The sequence below is a fragment of the Pogona vitticeps genome, chromosome 14 (genome assembly GCF_051106095.1).
Source record: "Pogona vitticeps strain Pit_001003342236 chromosome 14, PviZW2.1, whole genome shotgun sequence".
Taxonomy (NCBI): domain Eukaryota; kingdom Metazoa; phylum Chordata; class Lepidosauria; order Squamata; family Agamidae; genus Pogona; species Pogona vitticeps.
The window spans coordinates 1,346,056-1,369,727 of record NC_135796.1 but is presented as its reverse complement, the minus strand read 5'-3'; the positions used below and the strand labels follow the sequence as shown (position 1 = coordinate 1,369,727).

The following is a 23,672-nucleotide window of genomic DNA, read 5'->3' as shown; positions in this document are numbered from 1 at the left end:
ATCCCAGCAAGAGCACAGAAGAACGATGTCCATGTCACGGGGGTGGTACTCGAGAAAGGCAGCGATGCCTAGTGGGCACAGCAGCGCTCCACCAATGCCGGGTTCATTTTGCATCCTGCGGGCCACGGCGTTTTAGGATTTATTTTCCTGGCTCGTGGTGTTCCTGTTCCTTCATTGGTTTGGTCTTCTCCTGCTTCTGGGCCCCTTTACTCGCCTCCCTCTCTGCCTCCTTTCCACAATCAGTTGTGCCAGAAGCTGTTTCTTTTGGGTTGGGGGAGACTCCCCTCATTCATGATGGCCCCGTCTCTGCGAATTCACAAAGATCCGACCCGGAACGGCTGTGTAAGGATTTCAAGTTTGGAATTTCGAGAATGGGATGGTGTGTAGACCCCAGGGGGCGAGGGCTGCCTCTCCTTGAGTGAGCTTGGATAAGACTCCGCAGCCTCTTCTCCAGAATCGTTCCACACCTAAGTACTCACGTACAGTGGACCCTCGACTTACGGAATTAATCCATATTGGAATGGTGGCTGCAGATCGAAAAGTCTGTAGGTCGAGGCTCCATTGACTTACAATGCATTGAAAACCGATTAATCCCGTAACTGGCCGCTTTTGTTCCATTTTTGTTCCATTTTTGTTTTTTTCTGGTCTGTAGGTCGATTCTCCAGCTGCAAGTCAAACCTAAATTTTGCGGCCAGAGAAGTCTGTAACTCAAAAAGTCTGTAAGTGGAGCCGTCTGTAAGTCGAAGGTCCACTGTATACTCATTATATCTGGATATTTATGGATCCCTAGCCTGAGGTCACGTGCTGGCGTCCCACAGCCGCCTCCAGCCCAGTTGTCGTTCTTTTGAGGGGCTTCCCTTTTCTTTCTGTGGGGCTAGGCACCCACCTCTCACCAGCTTCTCCATGGGGCTTACTGTTTTCTCATGCCATGCTTCTCTTCCCCCCCCCGCGCCCGTAGCTGTGTGCGAAGGCAACTTCACCTGCGCAGACAACGAGGTGTGCGTGAGACCCAACGAATGCCGCTGTCGCCACGGCTACTTCGGCGCCAACTGCGAGACCAGTGAGTACGACCACGCACCTGGGGGTGGCCCCTTCTCGCCCCTGGCGACTACCTGCTTCGAAGCTGCCCTGGCCAGAAGATGCTGCCTTATTAGTACAGGCGCAAATCTCCCCTTCTTGGACTTCGGGTGGCGGCTCCCGGTGACACACACGGAGCTTGATATAAACTTTGTTTTGTGGAGGGTTTTTTGGATGGGGGGGGGTCTCCTGTTCTCCTTTTAGGCCCTGGGGGCACTTTTCTCCCCTTCCCAAAGAAAAGGACCCAAAGTCTGGTTTTGAAATGAAGCCCCTTTCCAAAAAAAAAAATTAAATAAATCCAAACAGCTTGTGGGGCCAAAACTCTACTCCCACCCCCATGCCTTCTAGAAGACAAGGGGGGTGGCTTGGTGAGGATTTTTTTGAAAGAAAGAAGTAGCCTATTTTAGGGGACCCTTTTTACGGGACAATGACTAATACCGTGGCAAGCAGCCTACAGCCAGCCTTTGCCCTGATCTAAAGTTTTATTGCAGAGTTGAGTTGCGGGAATAAAAAGGGGAAGGAGAGATGAGGGGAGAGGGGTGGAGGAGAAAGAGGTAAATAAGAAACATGAATCTACTTTAAAACAAGGTTCATGTGTGCCTTGTTTTAATAGGAAAAAGTGCCGTTTAAGCATAGTTCCGCTGCAGACTTTCTCCGAAAGTGAAAACCCACCAGGCATGGGTGGCCCGTGATAAATGTGAATGAAGTTGATCCTCAGACCTCTTGGCCGTCCTTCCTCAAATACAACTGGCTACTGCCGTTTTTCAAAATTATTTAATTTTTTGTTTGTTTTGTTTTGTCTCCTAACGAGAGTCAGGATTTTAGCACTTCACCCTCCAGGGTGTGGACGGTGCCTCTTCCTTTCTGTCTGCGCACTTCAGAAGTTGAAACCCAAATGTTTCCAAAAGGAGCAGACGGTTCGGGTGGGTCTGGGGGAGGTTTTTTGTTTGTTGGTTGGTTTGTTTGTTTTGCCCCTCAGATACTCCAGAAGGTCATGGGCACCCCCCCAAAAAAAATGCAAAAAAGCAGAAGAAAACTGGAATCAGACAAAAGCCTGCCTCTAGTTTTCAAATATTTATTTGTTTGTTTAAAATCTTTTTACCCCGCCTTTCTCCTTTTTAAAACAAAAGGTCCAAGGCAGCTTAGATGAGTAAGAGACAGAGTTTAAAACTAACAACAGGGAGTAAAGAAAGACTAAAAAGGATCAAGCAAAGATTGCAATAAAAAAAACAGTAAACAAAAGCAACACCAAAAACATAATTCAAAGCAGTAAAGGACAACCATCCATTGAAAAACGCCTCTCGCTCAGCTTAACAAAATAACAGAAGGATCACCTTGAAATATACGCAGAACAAGGGTTTAAGCCAAGCCACCGTCACTGTAAGTTACCCAGTAACTAATTGGATAATGAATGTAGGATTGGCCTATATCACATTTTACTACAGGTGCCTAGGTATGTTTGAATATTCCTCCATACAAAAAAACACAATCCCATTAGGGACCTAGCTAGCCAAGGAGAAGGGTCGGTGGTTCTCTCTGGGAGAGCCGTGACCTCTTGAAAAGACGGATGATGGCTCTTACTGGCTTCCAGGTCTATGGGTTTACCTTTTCCCCCGGGGAAAGTTTATTTGGGGTGGAGATACATGGGTGCAACATGAGTGCAGGCAGAGGCGATCTGGGCATCCAAGGGGCTCCGGTCGGAGTTGCTCATCTCGGGTCAAGATTGGGCGCTGTGTTTCAACGCTAGTTTGAGCCGCCTTCCAATCCTGATTGTCTGGAGTGTCGGGAGTCGGTGTCAACGTACTGACCCGGGAATCTGTCCCCGCCACAGAATGCCCCCGCCAGTTCTGGGGCCCGGACTGCAAGGAGCTCTGCCGGTGCCACCCCAACGGCCAGTGCGAGGACGTGACGGGCCAATGCACGTGCAACCCCAACCGCTGGGGCCCCAAGTGCGAGAACGCCTGCCTGTGCAAGCACGGCAAGTGCGACCAGAAGACGGGCAAGTGCACCTGCGAGCCGAACTGGTGGGGCCCCCAGTGCGCCAGCACCTGCTACTGCAGCCTCAACTCCCAGTGTGACCAGCAGACGGGGACCTGCAACTGCCAGCCGGGCTGGTGGGGCCGGAGCTGCAACAACCAGTGCGCCTGCAACAACTCCCCCTGCGAGCAGTTCACCGGGCGGTGCCAGTGCCGGGGGCGCACCTTCGGCCCCCGCTGCGACCGCTACTGCCAGTGCCACATGGGGAAGTGCAACCAGGTGGATGGGACCTGCGCCTGCGACCCGGGCTACCGGGGCAAGTTCTGCCGGGAGGCCTGCCCTGCAGGGTTCTACGGCCAGGGATGCCGGAGACGGTAAGGAGGAGTCCTGGACAGAAACCCCCCACTTTGCTATGTTTGGCGAGCCGAAAATGCCCACGGCTTTAGAATAGGAGTGGGAGGCGCCAGAGCAAGACGGTGATGATGGGGACAGGGCAAAATACTATAGGATTGGGATGGTCCGATTCACATTTTCTTATTGATCACATGATGTAAAAGAAAACCCATAGTTTTTTTCCCCTCTGCTGCTAGGGCTTCTACTTTTCTCTGCCTGATCCATCCGCATTGGTTCAGATGGTGTGCTCTCTTGAACCTTTGTGGAATGGGGCGGTGGATGGGAGGGGAAGCAAAGAATCAGCCTTCTTGCCGTGTATCTCCTAAAAATAAAAGTGAAAACAGCTTGGTGCCAGTGCGAAGGCAGGCAGGCAGGCAGGCAATGTTAGTAAGCTACAAGCAAAGTTGTTTAGCCAAACTTCTCAGTTCAGTCATTTCAGCCTTGCTTTGTTTTGAAAGAATGGAGCTAGATGTCTCCTTTTATGTCCTCTGTTCTTTTAAAGATGGATCAAGTTATTGCTAGATGAAACATATCTAGAAGGAGTGCTGCTTCAAATACTGAAAAAAGGTATAGTTGTGAAGGCTCGTGAAATTAAAAGCAGGATGGTCATTGGAATAATCTTAGGGATGTAAGCACTGGCTTCCTTGGCACACTCTCATTGCAGAGACATGCATAGCACAGGAGATAATGTTACATATTTTGCTATACCAGAAGCATCTCTCCCTGCTCAGTTGTAGCATAGGCCTCCCTTTGTGAGTACCAGGGTTCTTGCTAAGAGCTCGCCTTTAATGAAAGCATAGGTGATCCCTTACATTTGATGATTTTATCACTATCATTCCAGCAAATGTATGACAGCAGGATTGGCAGTAATACCTGTGAACTGGATGGAGGAGTGTGGACTTAATAGACCACAAGCAAACCATGAGCCAACAATGTGATGCAGCAGCAGAGAAAGCTTATATAATACTCAGTTGCATCAACAGACCACTAGCGTCCAGATCAAAGGCAGTAACATTACTAGTACGGTATTCTTCTTTAGGCAGACTTTGCCTGGAGTCCCGTCTCCAGTTCTGGCAGCTCCAGTTTAAGAAAGATATCAAGCAGCTGGAACATATCCAGAGGATGATGGCCAAGATGGAAAAGGGTCTGGAAACCAAGCCTTGTGGGGGAATAGTTGAAGGAGCTTGACGTGTTTACTTTGAAAAACAATGGAGAGATTGTAGCTTTGGATTTCCTGTGTGGCTGGGAGGATGGGCGCGATGATCCATGGGGCTCCCTCCCAGGGCTACCGCCCGAGGATCCCCAGTGAGGCCCCACGCCCCTCTGTGGTTTTTGCAGGTGTGGACAGTGCAAGGAGCTGCAGCCTTGCACCATCGTGGACGGCCGATGCCTGGCGTGCGAGCCCGGCTGGAACGGCACCAAGTGTGACCAGATCTGTACCCCAGGCTTCTACGGTGAGGGGTGTGAGCAGATCTGCCCCCCATGCAAGGACGGCCACACCTGTAACCACATCAACGGCAAGTGTTCGCACTGCAACCCCGGCTGGATCGGAGACAGGTGAGGACCTGGTTCAGAACCCGGAAGAGCCGATCTCTCAATCCGAACCTCAGAAGCACATGATTTTTGGGCGGGGTGGGCAACGTGCAGCCTTAGAAGGTCTCCGAAAGGCAAGATCCGTCTGGTGGCTCAGTATGGCAACAGTTGTGATCGCGGGGTTTGATGGCAGGGATAGACTATGAGTGGACAGTTTTTCTGGTAGCCAGAACAAGATTGCTCAAGGTTTGGCTGTAGTTCAGTTACTTGCACACAAATGCTGCCAGTCAGAGTTGGCAGTATTGGGTTAGATGCTAAGCAGGATTCAGCCTGGTATCTTCTTGGGATAAGAGACCATGGGTGAATACCCAAGATCTGCAGGTGAGGCGAAGAAAAGTTCTTGTCTGAAAACTCAAGAGACCTGCTGCTGCCAGCCAGAGCTGACCACACTGAGGTGAATGGGCGATAGGTGTGACCGATCGGAATGGAACTCTTTCTGCGGTCTCTGTTTCTCACTCATCCGAAAGCCCCTTCTTGATCCCGTGCTTTCCTCCCTAGGTGCGAGACCAGGTGCCGGAACGGGACCTATGGTGAGAACTGCGCCTTCGTCTGCAGTGACTGTTTTAACGGCGAGTGCGACTTCGAGACGGGGAAATGCATCTGCAGGCCAGGCTTTCGGGGACTTTCGTAAGTGGAGCGCGCTTTTGAGTTCCGTCCAGGAAACTGGGGGAAAACAGACCACGCTGGCTGGGAGGGTGGAATTCTGGCACGGTTGTGCAAATTAAAAAGAAAGTTTTTCCCCCAGGTTCGAATCCTGACGCCCCTGTTTGCTACCGGCAGGGCTCTGTTTGAATTAAAACTTGGGGGGAATCCTGCAACTTCCAAAACCACCAGGCGTTTACTGTTAAAGGAAATCTCTCTTTTTTGCCCACCCTGTCCAAAGTTGAAATACCACAAATCAACTTGGATTTTTGGGTTATGTGTCATTTTGGAGAGGCCGGGGGAAATTAGATGTCCGTTCCCAGGATCTCACAGGGCCAGAATAAGGGGTGAGGGAGTTTTCTTAGAACTGCAGGGCTGGAAGGGGACCCTATGGATCATCCAGTCCAGGAGGCACCACAGGGGAATCGAACTGCCAACCTCTGGCTCCATAGCCAGAGCCCTAAACCTCTGAGCTATCCTGCCTTTTGCCCCCTGTGCTTCCAAACAGGGAGGGCCTTCTCCCTCTTCCAGCACCAGACCCATTGTTTGCGGTGAGCTTGTTTCCTGCTGTTCCAGAAGATAAGCCCTAAACTGACAGATGCCAGTTCGAGATTGCAACTAAACATTAGGAAGAACTTCCTGAAACTTACGATTGTTTGAGAGGGGGATGGGCTGTCCCTTTGCTGAAGGATTTTATACAGGGGTCAGACGGCCCTCAGCGAGGGGTGCTTTAGCTGTGGGTTTCCGACGTTGTCGTGGACTAGATGATCCTTGGGTATCCCATCCAACCAAAGAATCTAATGGTTCATCTTTTGTGTTTGTGTGGATTTCTGTAACATACACAACGTAGAAGGGCACCCTAATGGCCGCTTTCTTGTATCGACTGCCGAAAGGGTCGGGACTGGATGGGTTGCTTGTCTCTTGGACGGCGGAGGCCGTTCTCCTCGTTGGGTGCCTGGGCTCCCCTCCATGAAAGGAGAAAAGGCAACGGTTCTGTGCTTCATGCTACTTGAAAGAGCTGTCCTACAGAGGAAGGGCAGGATCCGTTCTCGATCATTCCCAGAGTGCAGGACACGCAACAACGGGCTCAAGCAACAGGGAGCCAGATTTCCATTGAATATCAGGGGAAAAAAAGTTCTTAACTGTTAGAGTAGTCCAACAATGGCACTCATTGGGAGGTGGTGAGCGCCCCAGCACTGGAGACACCCGAGAGAAAATTGGGCCGCCATCCATCCGATCTCCTCTGATTTGGATTCCTGCCTTGACCAAGGAGTTGGACTCGACGGGCTGAGAGAGGCCTTGTCCACGATTCTAGGACTCTGTGATTCTACGCTGGTTGTTCTGAGGCTTTCTGTCAAGGGGATTTCTCTAAGAACGCCTCTTGACATTAGGCCTGCTTCCCTTTTTAACTGTGGTCATGTGCTGGAAGGCTGTTAGTCATGATTGCGTATTCGGCTGAAGCGGGAGGACAAGGCTGGTATTTATTTCCCCATTTATTTATTTATTTATTTTTAGCGAATAAGCTTTTTTTTCCCCTCCCCCTGCAAAGTCAGCATGTCTCCCTGAAGTGTCTGCTCCAAACGGAACAACACTGAGACCTCCTCTTCTGTTTCTTCCTCCTCTTCTCTTCCTCTTGCATCTTGTCGATCTTGGGCACCATGCCGTCACTTCCAGCTTGAGGCATCACTATGAGTGAATGACCTCCATAAAGTTCATGTCAGCAGCTTCCCCTGCTCAGCTCTTGCAAAGCCAAGGCGGTGGCTTCCTTTCTAGAGTCCGTCCACCTCTTATTTGGTGTTTTCCTCTTTCCTGGCTGCCTTCGGCTTTCCCCCGGCCTTTTTGTCCTTTCTGGGGATACTCTTCCTTTTTGTGATGTGTCCAAAGGACAAGAGCCAGAAGATGCCGTCGGACGGCTGCAAGGGTGCCCGCCTGATCACCCTGGAGAGGGTTATTTTCAAAAGAGCGCTCTCCTTGAAAGAAGCCCTTCTGTCTGCTGGGGAATTGCTCCAGCCAACCCCCTCTCCCCCCCCCCAAAAAAAGCAGAAACCCTACAGCTGGACCAAAAATTCCAGTTTGGGCAAAGATTGGGGTCCTGCAGAAGGGCGCTTCCCTGTGGGATCACCAGGAAATAGGTTACGCCCGAGTGCTCCCAGAAGGGGTCCAAATTGCAATCTGTTCCTATCTATTCCGATCACACCCTCAGTGTTGTCATTTTGTGCTTCTAGGGAGAGTTCAGATGTCATTTGATCTAGCACCCACTTCTCTGTCTTTCTGGTGGCCCAGGTTGTCCACAAAGCTCTCCTCCAGCACCCCATGTCCAGTCCTTCTCTGCTTCTTTCCCCGTCACTGTCCAGCTTTCACCTCTGGACCTCATGATCAGGAATGCCACTGCCTCAATGATCTTGGTCTTCAGGGACACGTCCTTCCACTTGAAGATCTTCTCCTGTTCCTTCCATGGCTGCCCTTCTGAGTCTCAGCCTTCTTCAGACGTCTCGGCGGCCCTCTCCCCTCTGATTGATGGTGGAACAGATGTATACAACACCTTTGACCATTTCAGTGCCTTCCTTGTTGACATGAAGTCTTTCTTGACATCTGGGCCAGAATGAACCCATCTCTCTAAGTCAGCCTACATTTTATCCCCCGGTGAGGTTGGGGTCTCCTTCTCTGACGCACTCATCTTAAAGCCACCTGTCTTCGTTCTCAGATGGCACTCTATTCCCAACCCAGTTCCTTAGACAGCCTCTCCCAACCTGGTATCCTCCAGAGGTCTTGGCACTGGGTTCAACAGCTGAAGCCATGACTTTGATACACGGGAGTCCCCTGCTACTCAGTGGTTTAGGTGTCTGAGACACAGGCTGGCAGTTCCATTCCCCCTCCCCACTGGGCTTCTTGGACAGGGGTTGGTCTTGATGATCCACAGGGTCCCTTCCAGCTTTGCAGTTCTAAGATTATAGGATTAAAAACATGGAATGGAAGAGAAATGTTGCCTGCCTGCCTGCCTTTCCTTCCTTCCTTCCTTCCTTCCTTCCTTCCTTCCTTCCTTCCTTCCTTCGATGTATCCATCATCAACTCCTTCCTTCCTTCCTTCCTTCCTTCCTTCCTTCCTTCCTTCCTTCCTTCCTTCCTTCGATGTATCCATCATCAACTCCTTCCTTCCTTCCTTCCTTCCTTCCTTCCTTCCTTCCTTCCTTCCTTCCTTCCTTCCTTCCTTCCTTCCTTCCTTCCTTCCTTCCTTCCTTCGATGTATCCATCATCAACCCCTTCCTTCCTTCCTACCCACCCATCCACCTATCTACCTACCTTCTGTTTCCTTCCTTCCTTCCTGCCTGCCTGCCCAGTTCCATGTTGTTTTGCAAAAGGCCCTTCTCTCCAGGAAGGCAGTCAGGGCAAGACCACATATTAATGAACGTTGCCAGAGGAGGCATCTGGATCTTCATTCTTGGGAATTTGAGGTCTTTGGCATTTCGGTTTCCGGCGGAGTCCTGGCCGATCAAGCCCATCTGCACAGCGCCAGCGCTGTGTCAGCAGACGGAGGGCCAGCTCTACAGCCTGCTAAAAATAAGGCTTGGTCAGGAGTTTACTCATCTCGGTTATATCTGAAGAAGGGGATGTCTACGCAAAAGCTCCATGGCAATCGAAGCCTTTAAGCTGCTGCTGTGTTTTGGCTTTCGTCTGGATCTGCTTGCAGAGACTTACACAGCTGCTGCTTTGAACACTTACTCCCTCTTAGTTATGGGCTTCCAAGACCAGCTTGGTCTAACAGGTCTTGATGGTCTGATGGCATCCTCGCCTACTTTCTCCCCAACAAAACTGTTTGGGAGACTTCCAGACAAGCTCATGGGGGTGAACTTAGAGTGGGCAGTTCCATCCTATATTTCAGGGTGCCGTTCAGCTTTGATTTTGGCCAACACAAAACCTAAAGACTAGATGGAAACTTCTATTGCAACCCTTCTCAACGGTAACGTCCTGGCACGTTTGAAGCGGACCACGGACTGGAAAGAATTCTTCACACCACCTTATAAGGCTCATTCTGCGACTGACACAATCCTGATCTGTCCTTTATGTCTTTCATATTGTGTTTGTGGCCGTGGCTTAAAAATAAGTTTGAGTGTGGCTGCTCTAGCAGTAGCTGATCTCCAGCCTTACCCACGTTGTGCTACACCCAAGGAAATCCCCGAGGAGTACATGAGATTTTAATTGTGGCGTTGCAGAACCTGAGGTCTAAATCGAAGCCGGGTGAAGTTTCAAGAGAGTTCCTGCTGTTAAATGGTGGCTCCTGATATCTGATTTCTGTCTTGAGGAACAAAGGTTGGCAACTGCTGGACTCTGAGATGGACCAGCCTCAAAGGGGGCCCATCGGTTGTCCTGCTCCCTCATTTCTCACCCAGATCAAGGGATGGGAGGGGTGGTGTAGCTGTTTGGGGGCCATCAGCGGGAAGTGAAGGATGTGGCCCAGTAAGGTTCGAAACCCTCCTCAAGAGCAGGTCTTCCCTTGCTGACTTCTGACCAAAGCAGAGCAGGCTGGGCCAAGTGGGAAGCAGACACTGTCCTTACCAGTTCTGTGTCATGGCGCACTAGTCCTGCATTCGTGCGCGCACATGTACACCCATAATAGTGGGTGTTTTCTCTGTCCTGGGCGGTCAACACCGGTGCCGGCTCCAGCCACCGCATCTGCTCCTCTTGATCGTGGCTCCTCCAGGCCGTTTTGGCCCAGCAAAGGGGACTCAAGCAGCTGCCGTTTCTCTCCGACTGAGGCTGAGAGGACAGGAGAAGGAATGCTGTGGCGCTTCGTCCGGAGCACCTTCAAGAACCGCCGGGTGGCAAAGGATGCAGGAATGGCCGGGAGCTCACCAGTCATGGAAAGGAGGCTGTTGAGGGGAGGGAGCCTCTGCCCCCTCTCCTCCTCCAGTCCCCCCATGACCAGAAACCAACCACCATTGTAGGGAAAGGGTCCACTGGTGCAATCGGGGGGACAGGGAGGGTGCCCTTTACATGATCCAGAAGATTCCCCCCCCCCAGGGGACTTGCATGGGACTGCTTAACCCCTTCCCTCCAAGGCACCGATTTCTCTTGCCCTTGGCTGGATCCAGCGGCCACCAATCCCATGAAGAGTTCCCTTAAATCTGGGGGGGAAAACCCCCTCTTCCTAGGGTTCATCCCCACAAACACCACTTCTCCTTCCCCAGAGTGAGAGATGAAAACCTTTGGTTGAACTGGTGGGAGGCTGGACTAGATGCCCCTTGGGTTCCCCTTCCAGCTCTCTGAAGGAGTGGCCCTCGCCACAGGTCGTGGCAGCCACTTCTGTAGCACCTGTCAATCTTCGGCCAGGCAGTTTCATGCCGTGCCCCCCCCCCACGCATCCCTAGAACTTGAAGGGCCGGCTACTTAGAGGAGCTATTTTTAAAAGACAGCAAATGGTGATTTCAGGAAGCTAAAATCCAAAACGAGAGAAGTACAGTGTTAATTTGGATTTTTTTAAAAAAAATCCAAATTGATTGTGCATCGTGCTGTCCACCAGCTTTAGGCCCCAGCTGGTTGCAGCTGTTCCAAGGCACTCATCCAGGGTCCACCTTTGGTATGCGGGTCGGCGCGTGGCGCGGCAGAGGCCCAAGCCAAGCGGGAAGCGTTGGCGAGTCCCCAGGCATGAATATTCCTGGAAGAAAGCAACGGCTGGTGCCACCCGCAGCTGCTTTAGGGGGAAGCCTTACCCAGGAGCTTTGCAGACTGGGTAAAGACGGTGGTGCTTTCTGCCATCTGTGGCCGACGCACGGACCACCCGTTTGGTGCAATGAGCGGGTGATCAAACAGGAGCCCCTTGCCAGTTGGGAGTGGCCTTGTTGGACCTGCCTGCTCTCCTGCTGCTTGAGAGCAGGCAACCTGGTTCTCGGGTTGATTATTTTTATTGATTGATTGATTTGATTTGATTTATATACTACCCATCTGGCACCCGGGCCACTCTGGGCAGTTTGCAACAAATAGACAAGCAACACAAGAACAAAATAATGCAATATCAATGCATCTGGGATTCTCGGCTGCCAGTATGGTTATGCATGGGATTCGCCTTCCCTTGACCTTTTGCACATGAACACACTGTTGCGCGCAGAGTGCTGTTAGAACTGCAAGGAGGCTGTGGGAAAAGCCATCAAGAAGCAGGCTTGACTCCCGTTTTCTTTGCCATTGCCCGCCTTCTGAGTTGCCTCCTGCGTGGTTGGTTCTTCTCAGGGTTGCCCACCTTGACCATCCGCAGCTGTCCAAGGTCCTGATTTCCTCTGGGCCATCAAACTGGGACCCCCCCCCCAAGTGTTAAACTGGCCTGGGAGAAGCCTCTGCACAAAGCCCTTCCCAGATGGATACCAGTGGGACCACTGCACTCGGCTCTTGAAGAAGGAAGCCTCTTTAGATATTGTGCATTTGTAGAGTTGCACAGGACTGTAGAGGTCATCTAGTCCAACCCCACACCAGGGTGGGAATCCAGCACAAAAGCCTCCTTGATTCCAGTGGCCTATCAATCTCTCTTTAACAATTTCCAAGGAAGGAGGTTCCCAGCTAGGTCCTTCCAGTCTCCAACAGCTCTTACCCTCAGGAAGCTCTTCCCGAAGTTTCTCCAGAATCGCCTTCCCTGTAATTGGCACCCCTAGTTTTATTTACTACCTTTTGGAGCAGTAGTAAACAATCCTGCTCCATCTTCCATCCAGCAGACCTTCAGATATCTGAAGAAGGCCGTCTTGAAACAGCTTTCTTCCTGAGCCTCTGTCCTCCGTGTCTGTTTGACCTCAACACCCTACGTTGGGCTGGAGGGTGATGGGTGTTGTGGCAAAAAAAAAAAAAAACCCACATGGGATATGGCATCTTGGTCATGGTGGGCTTTGAGTGTGGAAGAGGTGGACAGTGGTGTCCCACATATGAGATGCCCTCTCTAGGAAATTACACCTGGCACCAAGGAAAGATGCCCTAAGTCGTTCTGTTCTGCCAGATTTTACGGCTCTCATCCTTTCTGTGCCTTTTCACATTTCCATTGTCCTGTATTTATATCCTGCCGTCTTGATGTCTGAAATGCCTCGGGGGTTTTATGTTGGAGGGTAGCACTTGGATTTATAAAAGCCAATGAGACTCAGATGTTTCCCACCGGAATCGCTGCCTGGCCTGGTTTTTTTAATTAGGCAGTTCCATCCTCTGTATTCACAGGGTGCAGCTTCTAGGCAGGGATACTGTCTTTCATTTGACATCTGCCTGGGTTTTCCCATCGTTTCTTCTCTGCTTTCTGTTCCGATGAACATTTTTGTTAGAGAGAAGAAAAGGGGGAAGAGGACCGAGTAGCCACCCAATTACACACAGAGGTGTCGGCCTTTTCCAGATCATTTAATCCTTCATTATAAGTAGAGCCTTCAGCAAATCATTGGTTTTTCCTTCAGATCTTCCTTGACTTCCTCTTCTTGTCTCTGTTTCCCCCATCCTAATCGTTGCTGTTGTGTTATCGCGTCCACCAGTGGCATGGACTCAAAGCTTGGAAGCGGAGCACCTGTGGAGGAGACCGCTAGCCCAGGTCTCATCCTTGAGCCAGCTGGACCTGACACCCAGGAGCCAGTGAGGCCGGATACTCCAGAGATGGCCAAGCCCTTGACCATGAGGTCACCATGCCAACAAAGATGCTGGCAGGGGTCAGCACTGAGAGGTGCCATCTTCCTCCAGGTGCTCCATAACCCTGGGGTTCTAGTACGCCAAAGAGGTCCGAGTGTCCATCTGTCAAGATGACAAAGTCCATTCAGCTCCAGTCATGACTTAGAGAGCCATTTTTAAAAATGTAAATGTTTAAAAAAAGCTGTATGATCCCAGTGCCAAATCCGGGAACAAGGGTGGGTGAACCCTGCTTCAAAAGCAAGCTAGCTTTTGAGTCCTGCAGGAGCATTCACCAGGCTGGGCACAGGAACTGAAAAAAAGCTCTAAATGATCCACAAGGCGCCGAGGCCAGAGGTTTCCCTTCAAGGGATGTGGATTTGATGGTCTTTCCCCATCTCAATAGACAAGGATTTGCCTAGATGTTCAAAATCTTCTTTTGTGCCTTCCGTTCATGCTAAAGTTTCTGACTTGGTGGGAAGGGGGGGGGGAGTTCAAAGGAGGGAGTCCTGAGCTAGAAACCCAAGAGGTCTTTCTTAGCCCAAATCCTGCTGTCTTGGGATCGGGGTGGGGGGGAGTTTGCTTCCTGGGAGCTTTCCATGGTGCTGATCCTCTTGAGTCCATGTGGGCTCTGGGGGCCCTTCAGAACACAGCCAAACCTGCCTACGAAAAGGAGGAGGTTTGCACATGCTTTAGGGCACAGACCATCGCCTCCAAACTTTTTCATCTGGTTCTCCAGGGCCTCCAGACTGGGATGGCGCGAGCAGGAAAAAAGCAGAACCTCTGGGCGTGACAGTCCTTCCAGGCAAGGGCCGAGTCCACGGTAGAGGAATTGTCTGTGATCCTAAGATTACTAGGAAGTTGTGAAATGAGCTGCCTTTTCTGGGGTGTGGCGTCTTCAGGTCAGTGTCAGACGGCCTGCCTTCTCTACTGACGCTGAAATACCTTCTCAAATCAGAAGCCTGGATGATTAATAGGAACAGTCTGCATGCATACCTGGGCGTATCTGATCCTGACTACTGGAGCTTGGCTAATGTTTGGGGGAAGAGACCACCAGAATAAACGAGGGGTCTGCGTAAAACTTGGAGACCCACAGCTGCCGTCCGAGGAAACAACACCGGTCTATATAGACCGAGGATCTGCTTCAACGGAAGAGAGCTTCCTGGGTTCCTATGTGTCACCTCCTTGCCCTAAGTGGTACGTCATGTCTCACGCAGTTCCAGAGTCTCAGGGCGTCATTTGGCTGGTGATTGGCTGACGGCAGCCGAGGGGCTCGGCATCCATCTCAACTGCTAAGGATTATGGGTACAAAAATGGGTTTGGGATCTTGTTCAGAGACTCTGGTTTTGTCTCAACCCCTCTTGTGTGTCTTATTGACCTTGGGTTTATTTTTTTTGTCCTACTTTATGAAAGAGCCGTAGGTTACTCTGTATAAAACAAATGTTTGGCTGTGTTCTGTTTCTTCTGATTCATGGTATCCAAACTATGATCTCTGTCTTTAGGGTGGAATAAATCTAACTCTCCAGAAATATTGGGTGTGAATGGCAGCACAGTGGGAGCATCTCTGCTGACTCTCGGAGAGGCCTTCTAAAGTCTGAGAGTCCCCAGAATGGGTTGGACAAGCAGGAGTGGCGCCAATGAAGTCTACCTTGCAGGGTTGGCATTTGGCACCGGAATCCAGTTCTGCCAAACCTGGGGAACCGGAGGCAGTGGTGTTTGGCTGGTTCAGGTTCTCAAAGTTTCCGCATTCCCCGTTTGCTCCTGACATCTGACTGTTCTTTTCTCAGCTGTAACCTGACGTGCCAGACGGGTCAGTATGGCGTGAACTGTGCCGAATCTTGTAACTGCCACGAAGATTCGTGCGATCCTTTGACCGGGAACTGCCGCATGGGTACGTCTATTCAAGATTTGTTGATTACGTTGGGGGCCCTGCTTTCTAGTCAACAAAAAAGAAGGGGCTCAATATGGCTGTCCTCCTCTCCAATGTCACAGCATCTTGTGAAGTAGCTGAGGCTCAGAGAGGGCAGCAGGCCCAAAGTCACCAACTCGATTTCGCAGCTGAGGTGGGGATTTGAACCAAGGTCTCCTGAGCCCAACATTCTGCCCACTACACCATTTTCACCTTTTTCACATGCCCTCTCTGCGGAAGCTTTTGGGAGCAGATTCAGCCCCTGCCAAGGGAATCCGGTGGTCTGATTCCTTCCCTCTGCTAGTTGTGAGATGCTGATGGTGGGAACTCTTGATTGCCTTCCAGAGGCCAACCAACGGATGGGGGTGATTGGGGCCGGCGCCCTGTTGACTCTGCTCCTCATCCTGCTCCTCTCCTTTCTGTGCTGCTGTTGCGTCTGTCGCAAGAAGGACCAAGCTCGTACTGAGTAAGTACTGGGTTTGAATTTTGTCAGAGGGTTCCTAATTAGAGAACAGGAGAACCTCTGATGCAGAGCGTCCTCCATCTCTGTCTGAGAAGGGCCAGGTGGCAGGGGCTCCAGTCTACCCAGAGGATGGGGGGGGGGAATGTCCCATGTATTGTACTTATTTCATTTATGCATTTAAAATATTTCTGTCTTGTCCATTATCACAGAATGTCAGGTTAAGGTGCAACACAAGCAATTTAAAATAAGGTGGGGAGGGCAACCTGTCTGGTCTAGGGGCTAGCACCAACCTTAGCAACCAACCGAACTGATCAACAGCACACAAACAACGCAACTTCATCCACCAGCCAAGGAAAGAGAGGGCAAAAGAACACTCCGCAGGGAGGCTGAGTTTGAATTCAAAAGCTGGAAGGAATAATTGGTTGGTGATGGATAGAGAGATAATCACCCCAGCCCAGAAAAGTTTCTCCGGGTCACACAAATTGCGGACAGCATGCGAGGTTGCAAATGAGACACCAACATGAGATGGAGTCCATGTGGGCACTTCAGAATTCTGCCGCTGTGCCCTGCCATCAACACAGAGCAGATCAAACATTAAGAGAAAAGGCAGGCGAGGACACCCTGACCCCGGGCAAGGCTTTGACCAGGTGTCCGTCTCCCTTTCCAGCACGAGCCAAGACCCTACTCACAAGAAGTCCCCAAGGCGTCTCTGCGGCAGGTTCAGCCGGATCAGCATGAAGCTCCCGCGGATTCCTCTCCGGCGTCAGAAACTGCCAAAAGTCGTCGGTAAGAATGCTCCGCGCACGCGGATCATGGCTGCTTTGTGGTTACCTTTTTGGATAGAGTTAAAAGGGGTCAGATGTAGACAAGGAGACTAGACTAATGGGAGGCTGGCAAGTCTTTGATAGCAAGTCCCAAATCTCAGAGTCCCTATTAAAAATAAGCATTTTTCCCAGACAAAAGGGAGGGGGGGTTCTGAGTCATGAGTTGGGTCCAAGTCATTTGGGTGGGGGGACTTGAGTCAAGTCGCTGGTGCTACTTAAATCCAACTTGACAGCAAGTCCCACGACTCAAGTCCCTGGAAGCATGCAGGAAAAACTGGGAGGCACAGCGGGAATGTCCAGTCTGTTCCTTGAGTTCACAAAACTCTGCATCTCCTCTTTTGGTACATGATCAGCATATTTATTTATTCATTCATTCATTCATTTACATTTTTCTCCCACCCAGCTAGTGGCGAAGTCACTGCTCTGGACAGTGAACAAAGTGAGATCAAAATACCATAAGATAATAATGATGGAACCGACGGTACAAAATTCAAGGAAGGCATCGTAAAAGGAACGATCTGTAAAAAATTACAATAATTTTAAATAGGAGGGGGGGGAAACTTATAAAGAAAAAGAGGCAGCCAGCAGAGAGAGGCATACAGATTCAAAATAGAATTCATCGGAAAATAAAATTAATCTGGGGCAAGGCCCTGAAAGAACTGCCACTATCTAGGGCCGGGGGAAAAGACCGAGGAGCCCTTCTGAAGCTCCAATGCAATCCTAGAATCATGGAGTTGGAAGGGGGCCTCTAAGGCCATCCAGTCCAACCCCCTGCTCAAGGCAGGAATCCAAGTCAAAGCACACCTGGCAGACGGTGGTCCAGTTTTCTCTTGAAGGCCTCCAGCGTTGGAGCCCTCACTATTACCCAAAGTCATGGGCTCCTTTGTCATACTGCTCTAACAGTTAAGACGTTTTTCCTAATATTCAGCCTAAATCCGGCTTCCTAACCTGTGCTGAATAGAGGGGGACAAGGACCTCGTGGTTCTGCTGTTGCTTTTGCTAAAGTGGCATCAAAGCAACCGCTGAGCAAGGAAAATATGATTGTATTACAGGCACGGGGTGAAAAATGGGCACAGGAGTAAAACTGGGAGATGAAGTCTTCTCTCCCATAGCGATATTTACACCAAAATTGGAACGTTGCAAAGCATTTGATGCGGGACCGGGAGGGATTGGCTTCCAGACCTTCCCGTATTTAAGGATTTTTGAGATGGGCAGAATTTGGGCCTTGTTTTGCTTTCCTGAGCCCTGCTCCCTCCAGCGTCCGGATAGGCCACCAGCTCTGAAAGCTGCGGCTCAGAGAGAAAGGAATCTTTTCCCACTGAAAGAATAACAAGGGCTGTGTTTATAGAAGCACGCTGGGTAGAAGGTGGTGTTTTTTTCTTCTCCTTCTCCCCCTCTCCCTGTCCTTGAATAGAGGCTGCTTCTGTGAAGCCGAGGCCCCAGGCTGAATGAGACCCTGTGTATGTGAGTGCATTTCCTGGCACTCACGGACGGTTGGCGTTTTTTGCATAAACAAGGGCACAGAGCCCTCTCCTCTCCGGCCTCTGTTGACTCAAAGGCCAAGGGCTGGAGTCAACTGAAGGGGGCCGTTGCCTCGCACCCAGGGTGACGCGTCCGGGTCTCCGTTCCTCATGTAGGCGCTCCCACTGGCTGGACGTCTGTGAAGAACCAGCAGCCGAGAAGGAAGGCGTGTATGTGTACATACCATTCGACAAAAATGGGCATTAGCATTGTAGGACTCGCTGTTGAGATGGATTTAAGTCACACTAGTGACTCGACTCAGTTGTGGCTTTTTTCCCCAGTGACTCAGACACAATTCAGAGGCCACCCACCCCTCTCTTTTGTCCGGGGGGGGGGAAGACTTGTGTTTAAGAGGGATGCGGTCATGGGGATTGGGACTCCGGATTTGGTACCGAACACCCAGGCTCGGAGATGGGACTTGGTACCAAAGACATCAAGGATGTGGGACTCAGAACGTTGCCAATCCCTGCCATTTTGGCTCTCGTGAAATAAATGCAGGAGATTGGGAAGGGGGTGTGGAGTGAAAAGAGGAAAAGTAAGAAATCATCGCTGGACATCATCACTAGGGCATAGGGCTTTATCCTTCTTATCAGGCCCCTTTAGCAAACATATTGAAAAGGTCTATGTGTCGTCGTTATGGCGTGCTTGGGCATGCACCTGAGAACCACTCCCTTCGGTCTAAAACGACTGGACAGTTTCATGTTGCAGATTTGGAATGCCATGCAAAGCGCCGCGATCACACAATCCCTCGGTACCAGCCTGTCCTCAGCGTTTCTGTCCGCGGTGGCTCATGGCAACAAGTGCAAACCACACCAAGCCCATTTCGAGGGTAGGTTTCAGCACCATGGGTAGTCCCGTCAATGCTTGGACCACCCCCCCCCCGAGCCAAAACAGCAGCGCAGGTGTAAACGCAGCAGCTCGGAAAGCTTAGCCCGCCTCCGGCCAGTTTCCCCAACGGAAGGAAGAAGCGCAGCGCCAGCAGGACTGGTGCATCGCTGGCACAGCTTTGGAGTGTTGAGGCTGAGGGATTCCTCTCCTCCATCCTGTCCATGCCCCGGCCTGCCCATTTCCCTTGGCCCAAGCTTAACCAACAGGGCAGTGACGTCCCGAGTGCGAAAACTGCTACTTACAGCGCTACTGACCTCTCTGGCTAAATGACCTCAGACAGACAAGGGCTGAGAATGACTTTTCCACCACCGGCAGCCTGGTCTTGGAGCACAGCTGCCAGTTGGAAGGAAAAGGCACACCGTCGGACGGGTCAAACGTCTGATGACAGGAGAGCAGCCTCATATGTTTGGGAAGAGGGAGCTTGTATGCCTTGCCAAGAGGACGGAGACATGAAGAGCCCAATTAGCAGAATCACTGGGGTGTGTGTCTGTGTGTGTGTGTACACACACACACACAGAGAGAGAGGCAAGGCTCGCCAGCGCTTCCCTCGGCTGCCAGCGGGCTGTTATTTCACTGGAAAGAAATGCTTTGGTCACCGGCTTTTCTTGCTTGGTTTGGCACACTGGGCCAGCCATATGTTCTTATGATTATCATCATTCAGCCCTGCGCCATGCGCGGATGGCCGAGGAGGGGGCCCTGCATGGCTGCAGCAAGGAACGCGGGAGGGATGGGAGGTGGAGACGCTGGGAAACCAGGCGAGATGGGGGGGGTGGCTTTCTCCTCCTGGGTTGTTTCTTGCGACACCCGGGGTGGGTGGGTGGCTGTTTTTCCCAGCGTGGACACAGCCGGGAAGGACAGACGTCCACATGTGGCTTTAAGATGCCGCCCAAGCAGGGCATGGAAGCAACAGTGTTCCTCCGTTGTCTCTGAGATATACTGCCCCTGAACAGGGAGGCTCTACTTAGGTGTCAATGACAGATCCTGCCCCTCTTCTGTATGACAGACTTTCAAGTATTTGAAAAGTGTGATCCTATCACCCTTCAAGTCTTCTTTTTCTCAAGGCTAAACACGCCCAGTTCTTTCAGTCTTTCCTCCTAGAGTTTGGCTTCCAGTTCCCTGATCATCCTGGTTGCTGTCATTTGAACTTGCTCTACTTGGTTGGCAACATTCTTAAAGTGTGGTGTCCAGAACTGTACACTGTGCTCTAGATGAAACCTAAACAGTGCTGAATAGAGGGGAACTAACACCTCACAGGATTTGGAGACTATATGTCTTTCTGTTCATGCATCCTAATATGGATGTGTTGGCCTTTTTTGCTGCCACCTCACACTGTTGGCTCCTATTTAGCTTGTGATCTACAGTGATTCCAAGCTCCTTCTCACTCATAGCATCGCTGAGCCACATTGTAACTCTGAATTTGAGGGTTTTTTTCCCCTCTAGGTGTAGAACTTTGCACTTAATACTATCAAATCTCATTCATTTGTTTTCAGCCCAGTGGGCTCAAGTCTATCTAGATTCCTCGGGCTCAAGTCTTGAAAACCATTTCCAGTTCGGGATCCGTCAGTAATAAATCAGCAGACACCACCGCTTTGTGCAACTCTCTCCCCTCTTTAGCCCTCCGGTCCTGCTGGTGGCCCAGAGGGGCTGCCCCAGACGCGGGCTGGCCCAACGTCCAGGCTCCATTGGGGGCCTTTCCGTCTTGCCCGCCTCCCTCCCTGCCAGCCCGACTTGGAGGATGCAGGCAGCGCCCTGCACGGGGAGCCTCTTTCTAAGGAAACTTCTGTCTTGAGCGATGGAAATTCATTCATCCTGGCCTGGGGTGTTCTTGGCTCCCCTGCAACCTTCAAAGCGGCTTTTGATCCAGCAGGGATCTTGGCCATTTGAGTGTTTCCTTTTCTTCAGGAGGAGGGGGGAAAGAAGCAAAAAGAGGCGCCTTTTTGCCAATGCCCAGGTGGGTTGCCTGCTGCTTGGCAGCAGAGAGGAGCGATGGCCCCTGTCTTGCCTCCGATAAAATGAGGATCGTAGAATTGCAGAATGGGAGATTTGGAGGAGACTCCAAAGACCATGATCCTCCTTCCGTTGCGTGCATGCAAAGCTAAACTCCCCAGCCAGAGGGCCAATTCGACTTCCTTTGAAAAGCTTCCACTTTCCGCAATCATCGCTCCCACTTTCCAATGGCTTACATGGTTTAAAGGCTTTTCAAATGCTTAAGTAGTATCTCCTTTCTGCTGCAGTAGGACCCTTGTATACACGGGATCGGTATCCGCGGAGTCACTGATCCACAGTCTGAACATATTTAAAATATTAAAAGAAAAAGTTTGGGGAAATACTTACTTCTATAGATGAATTTACCAGAGCTGGCCACTAGAGTCAGAGACCGTGCCATGTATGATATTCTACATGCTGTGTATGATAGTGTTCATTGTAAAACCTGCTTTATGTGGCCAGAAAACCAAGCCACCTTGCTTTAGTTTAGGTGAATATGATCTATATCAGCACTGGTATAGTGTTCTGAGCTGTCCTTGCTGTGATGCAATTACAGTAGGATCCCTCGTATCCGTGAGTTCAGTATCCGCTGATTCATTTATCCACTGGCTGAAAATACTAAATTTAAGAAACAAACACACCTATAAATACCCATTTAGTATATGCATTTCCAAGGTGTATTTATCCTAACCAGCCACTCGAGGTAGCGAGAGGCCATGAAATAAATGTATAATGTCCAATACTTCTGCATTTTTCACCATCCTCAAAAAAGGCTTGGAATCAATCCCCTGTGGATACCGTGCTACGGCATTTTAAACTCATTTGCTCTTATTTTTTTTTTAAATAAATTTTATTAAGTTTTTTTAACATACAAAAAGCCACAAGATACCAAAAAAAGAAAAAGAAAACCAAAACGGAGAGACGAAAGGAAATGAGAAAAAAGAAGAAAAAGAAAATCATATGGCAAAGAAAAAAAAGACAAAAAACCTAAATTACCCTTCTATCTAAAGTTCCCCCCCCTTGGAGTCAGAGATTCCAGCCTCATTAGTCCTCTGTTCTCCCTACCTCTGTTTATAGCATATACTAATAAGTTTCTACATGTATCCTAAATTTCACCCTAAACTTTAGTCTTCTTCTGGGCCCAGAGATATATTAGTCCCCAGCTTTGTTTTACATAGTCTCTTGGCTGTTCCCGCAGTGCTTCTGATAGAGTGTCCAACTCAGCCATGTCCCATAGTTTCTTTAACAGCTCTTCCATCGTCGGAACCTCTTCTGTTTTCCATTTCTGGGCCCAGAGTAATCTAGCTGCTGTGAATATATACGTAAGACAATGCTTCAGTTTATTATCATTTATACCTGAAATGACATTCAATAATGCCATTTCAGGTTTCAGCTCTAATCTCTGCTGTATAATTTCTTTTGCTAAGTCCCATACTTGTGTCCAATAGATTTTGACCTTTTCACATGTCCACCACATATGGTAATAAGTTCCAACCTTTTTCCTACATTTCCAACATATGTTACTGTAACTCATTTGCTCTTATGACAGAGCCATCAAGACCTGCCAGCATTTGTAATAAAACCGGGCAAAGCCGGTTTTATTTGCTAGAGCCGGTATGATACAGGTTCAGCTGCCTGCTTGTCTTTGTGGGTTTTCTGGGTCTAAACTTAATAGGAATTGGAGGGGGGAGAGAGAGGGGGAGGAACTAGAAGAAATCAAGAAGTCTAAGGACATATTGTTGAAGACCATCTACCCTGTTGTACTTCCAATCGTCACGTAAAGCAACATCGACCGTTTCCCTGTTCTTTCTTCCCTGTAACCCCTTTTGGCTAGGCGTCCTTTCTGCGCTCCTAAAGTCCATTCTGCAATTCAGGCGGCCACATGTCTTTTAGGTGGGCAGTCCTAGCTTGGTTGACTTTGGGTTAGTCGTCGTCTTCCTCTTCTTCCTCTTCTTCTTCTTCTTCTTCTTCTTCTTCTTCTTCTTCTTCTTCTTCTTCAAGTGACTGCATGAGATGCTCCTTTCCTGGAAAAGGCAGCTCCGGAGCCAAGTGAAGCCTGCATTTCCCCCTCTTTTAGGGGACGAGAGAGCCGAGGCCTTCCTCAGCTCACAAGGCAGGACGTTGAGAACAGCAGGACAGGCTCTCCGGCGAGGAGGGGGAAGGAGAGGCCCACAGGAAACGGCGGGGCTTTCTTGCAGCCGCTCTCCACATGACTGATTTGGCAACCAGCCCCCCCCCTCCAGCGCCAGATGTGGGAGAGCTGAGCGGCTCCAGGAAGCTCCGGATCCTCAAGGGCTTGGGCTGCACAGAAGCCGTCCTGTTCGGCGTCTCCTTTGCCCCTGGAGCTGACCCTCTCCGGCTGGCCGGGAAAGCTGGAATCAAACGGGTGGGAGGGAAATCTGCCATTTAATCTCCCCCCCAAACATCTTGATTTCTAAGCAACCTTGGAGGGGGGGGCTTCAAAATTCATCAGAGTAGCTGTTTAGATCCTCCTGTCACCCATTTTCCAAACCAAAATTGCCCCCCCCCGGCTACTTTTTTGCAATGGGGGTGCAGAAACAGAAATATTTGCCTTGTATGTCTTGCAGGGGGAAGATCAGTGTGGCTACCAACTGGGTCCCTAAAATGTGCAAACTCTAATTAAAGACAGATAAAGAAGAAAAAAAACCATTTGGGGCTTCAGCCCCTTGCACAGGGTAAAAAGTGTCTTGTTCATGTCGATCTTGTTATGGTTGTTAAAGCTATTTCCTAGTTTTAAGAGGGAAAACCAGCCTGCCTTGTGGGG

General features: G+C 50.2%; 1 protein-coding gene across 2 annotated transcripts in view; it reads left to right on the top strand.

Annotated features, from left to right (window-relative positions):
* SCARF2 (scavenger receptor class F member 2) overlaps positions 1-23,672 on the top strand; it is a 43,521-nt gene that overhangs the window by 13,865 nt on the left and 5,984 nt on the right. For both annotated transcript variants that reach the window (XM_072983473.2, XM_072983474.2), the window contains 7 exons: positions 959-1,060; positions 2,909-3,428; positions 4,786-5,004; positions 5,539-5,667; positions 15,084-15,187; positions 15,551-15,671; positions 16,336-16,454. In XM_072983473.2, coding sequence (XP_072839574.2) covers positions 959-1,060; positions 2,909-3,428; positions 4,786-5,004; positions 5,539-5,667; positions 15,084-15,187; positions 15,551-15,671; positions 16,336-16,454 — 1,314 coding nt within the window. The remainder of the gene's footprint in view (positions 1-958; positions 1,061-2,908; positions 3,429-4,785; positions 5,005-5,538; positions 5,668-15,083; positions 15,188-15,550; positions 15,672-16,335; positions 16,455-23,672) is intronic.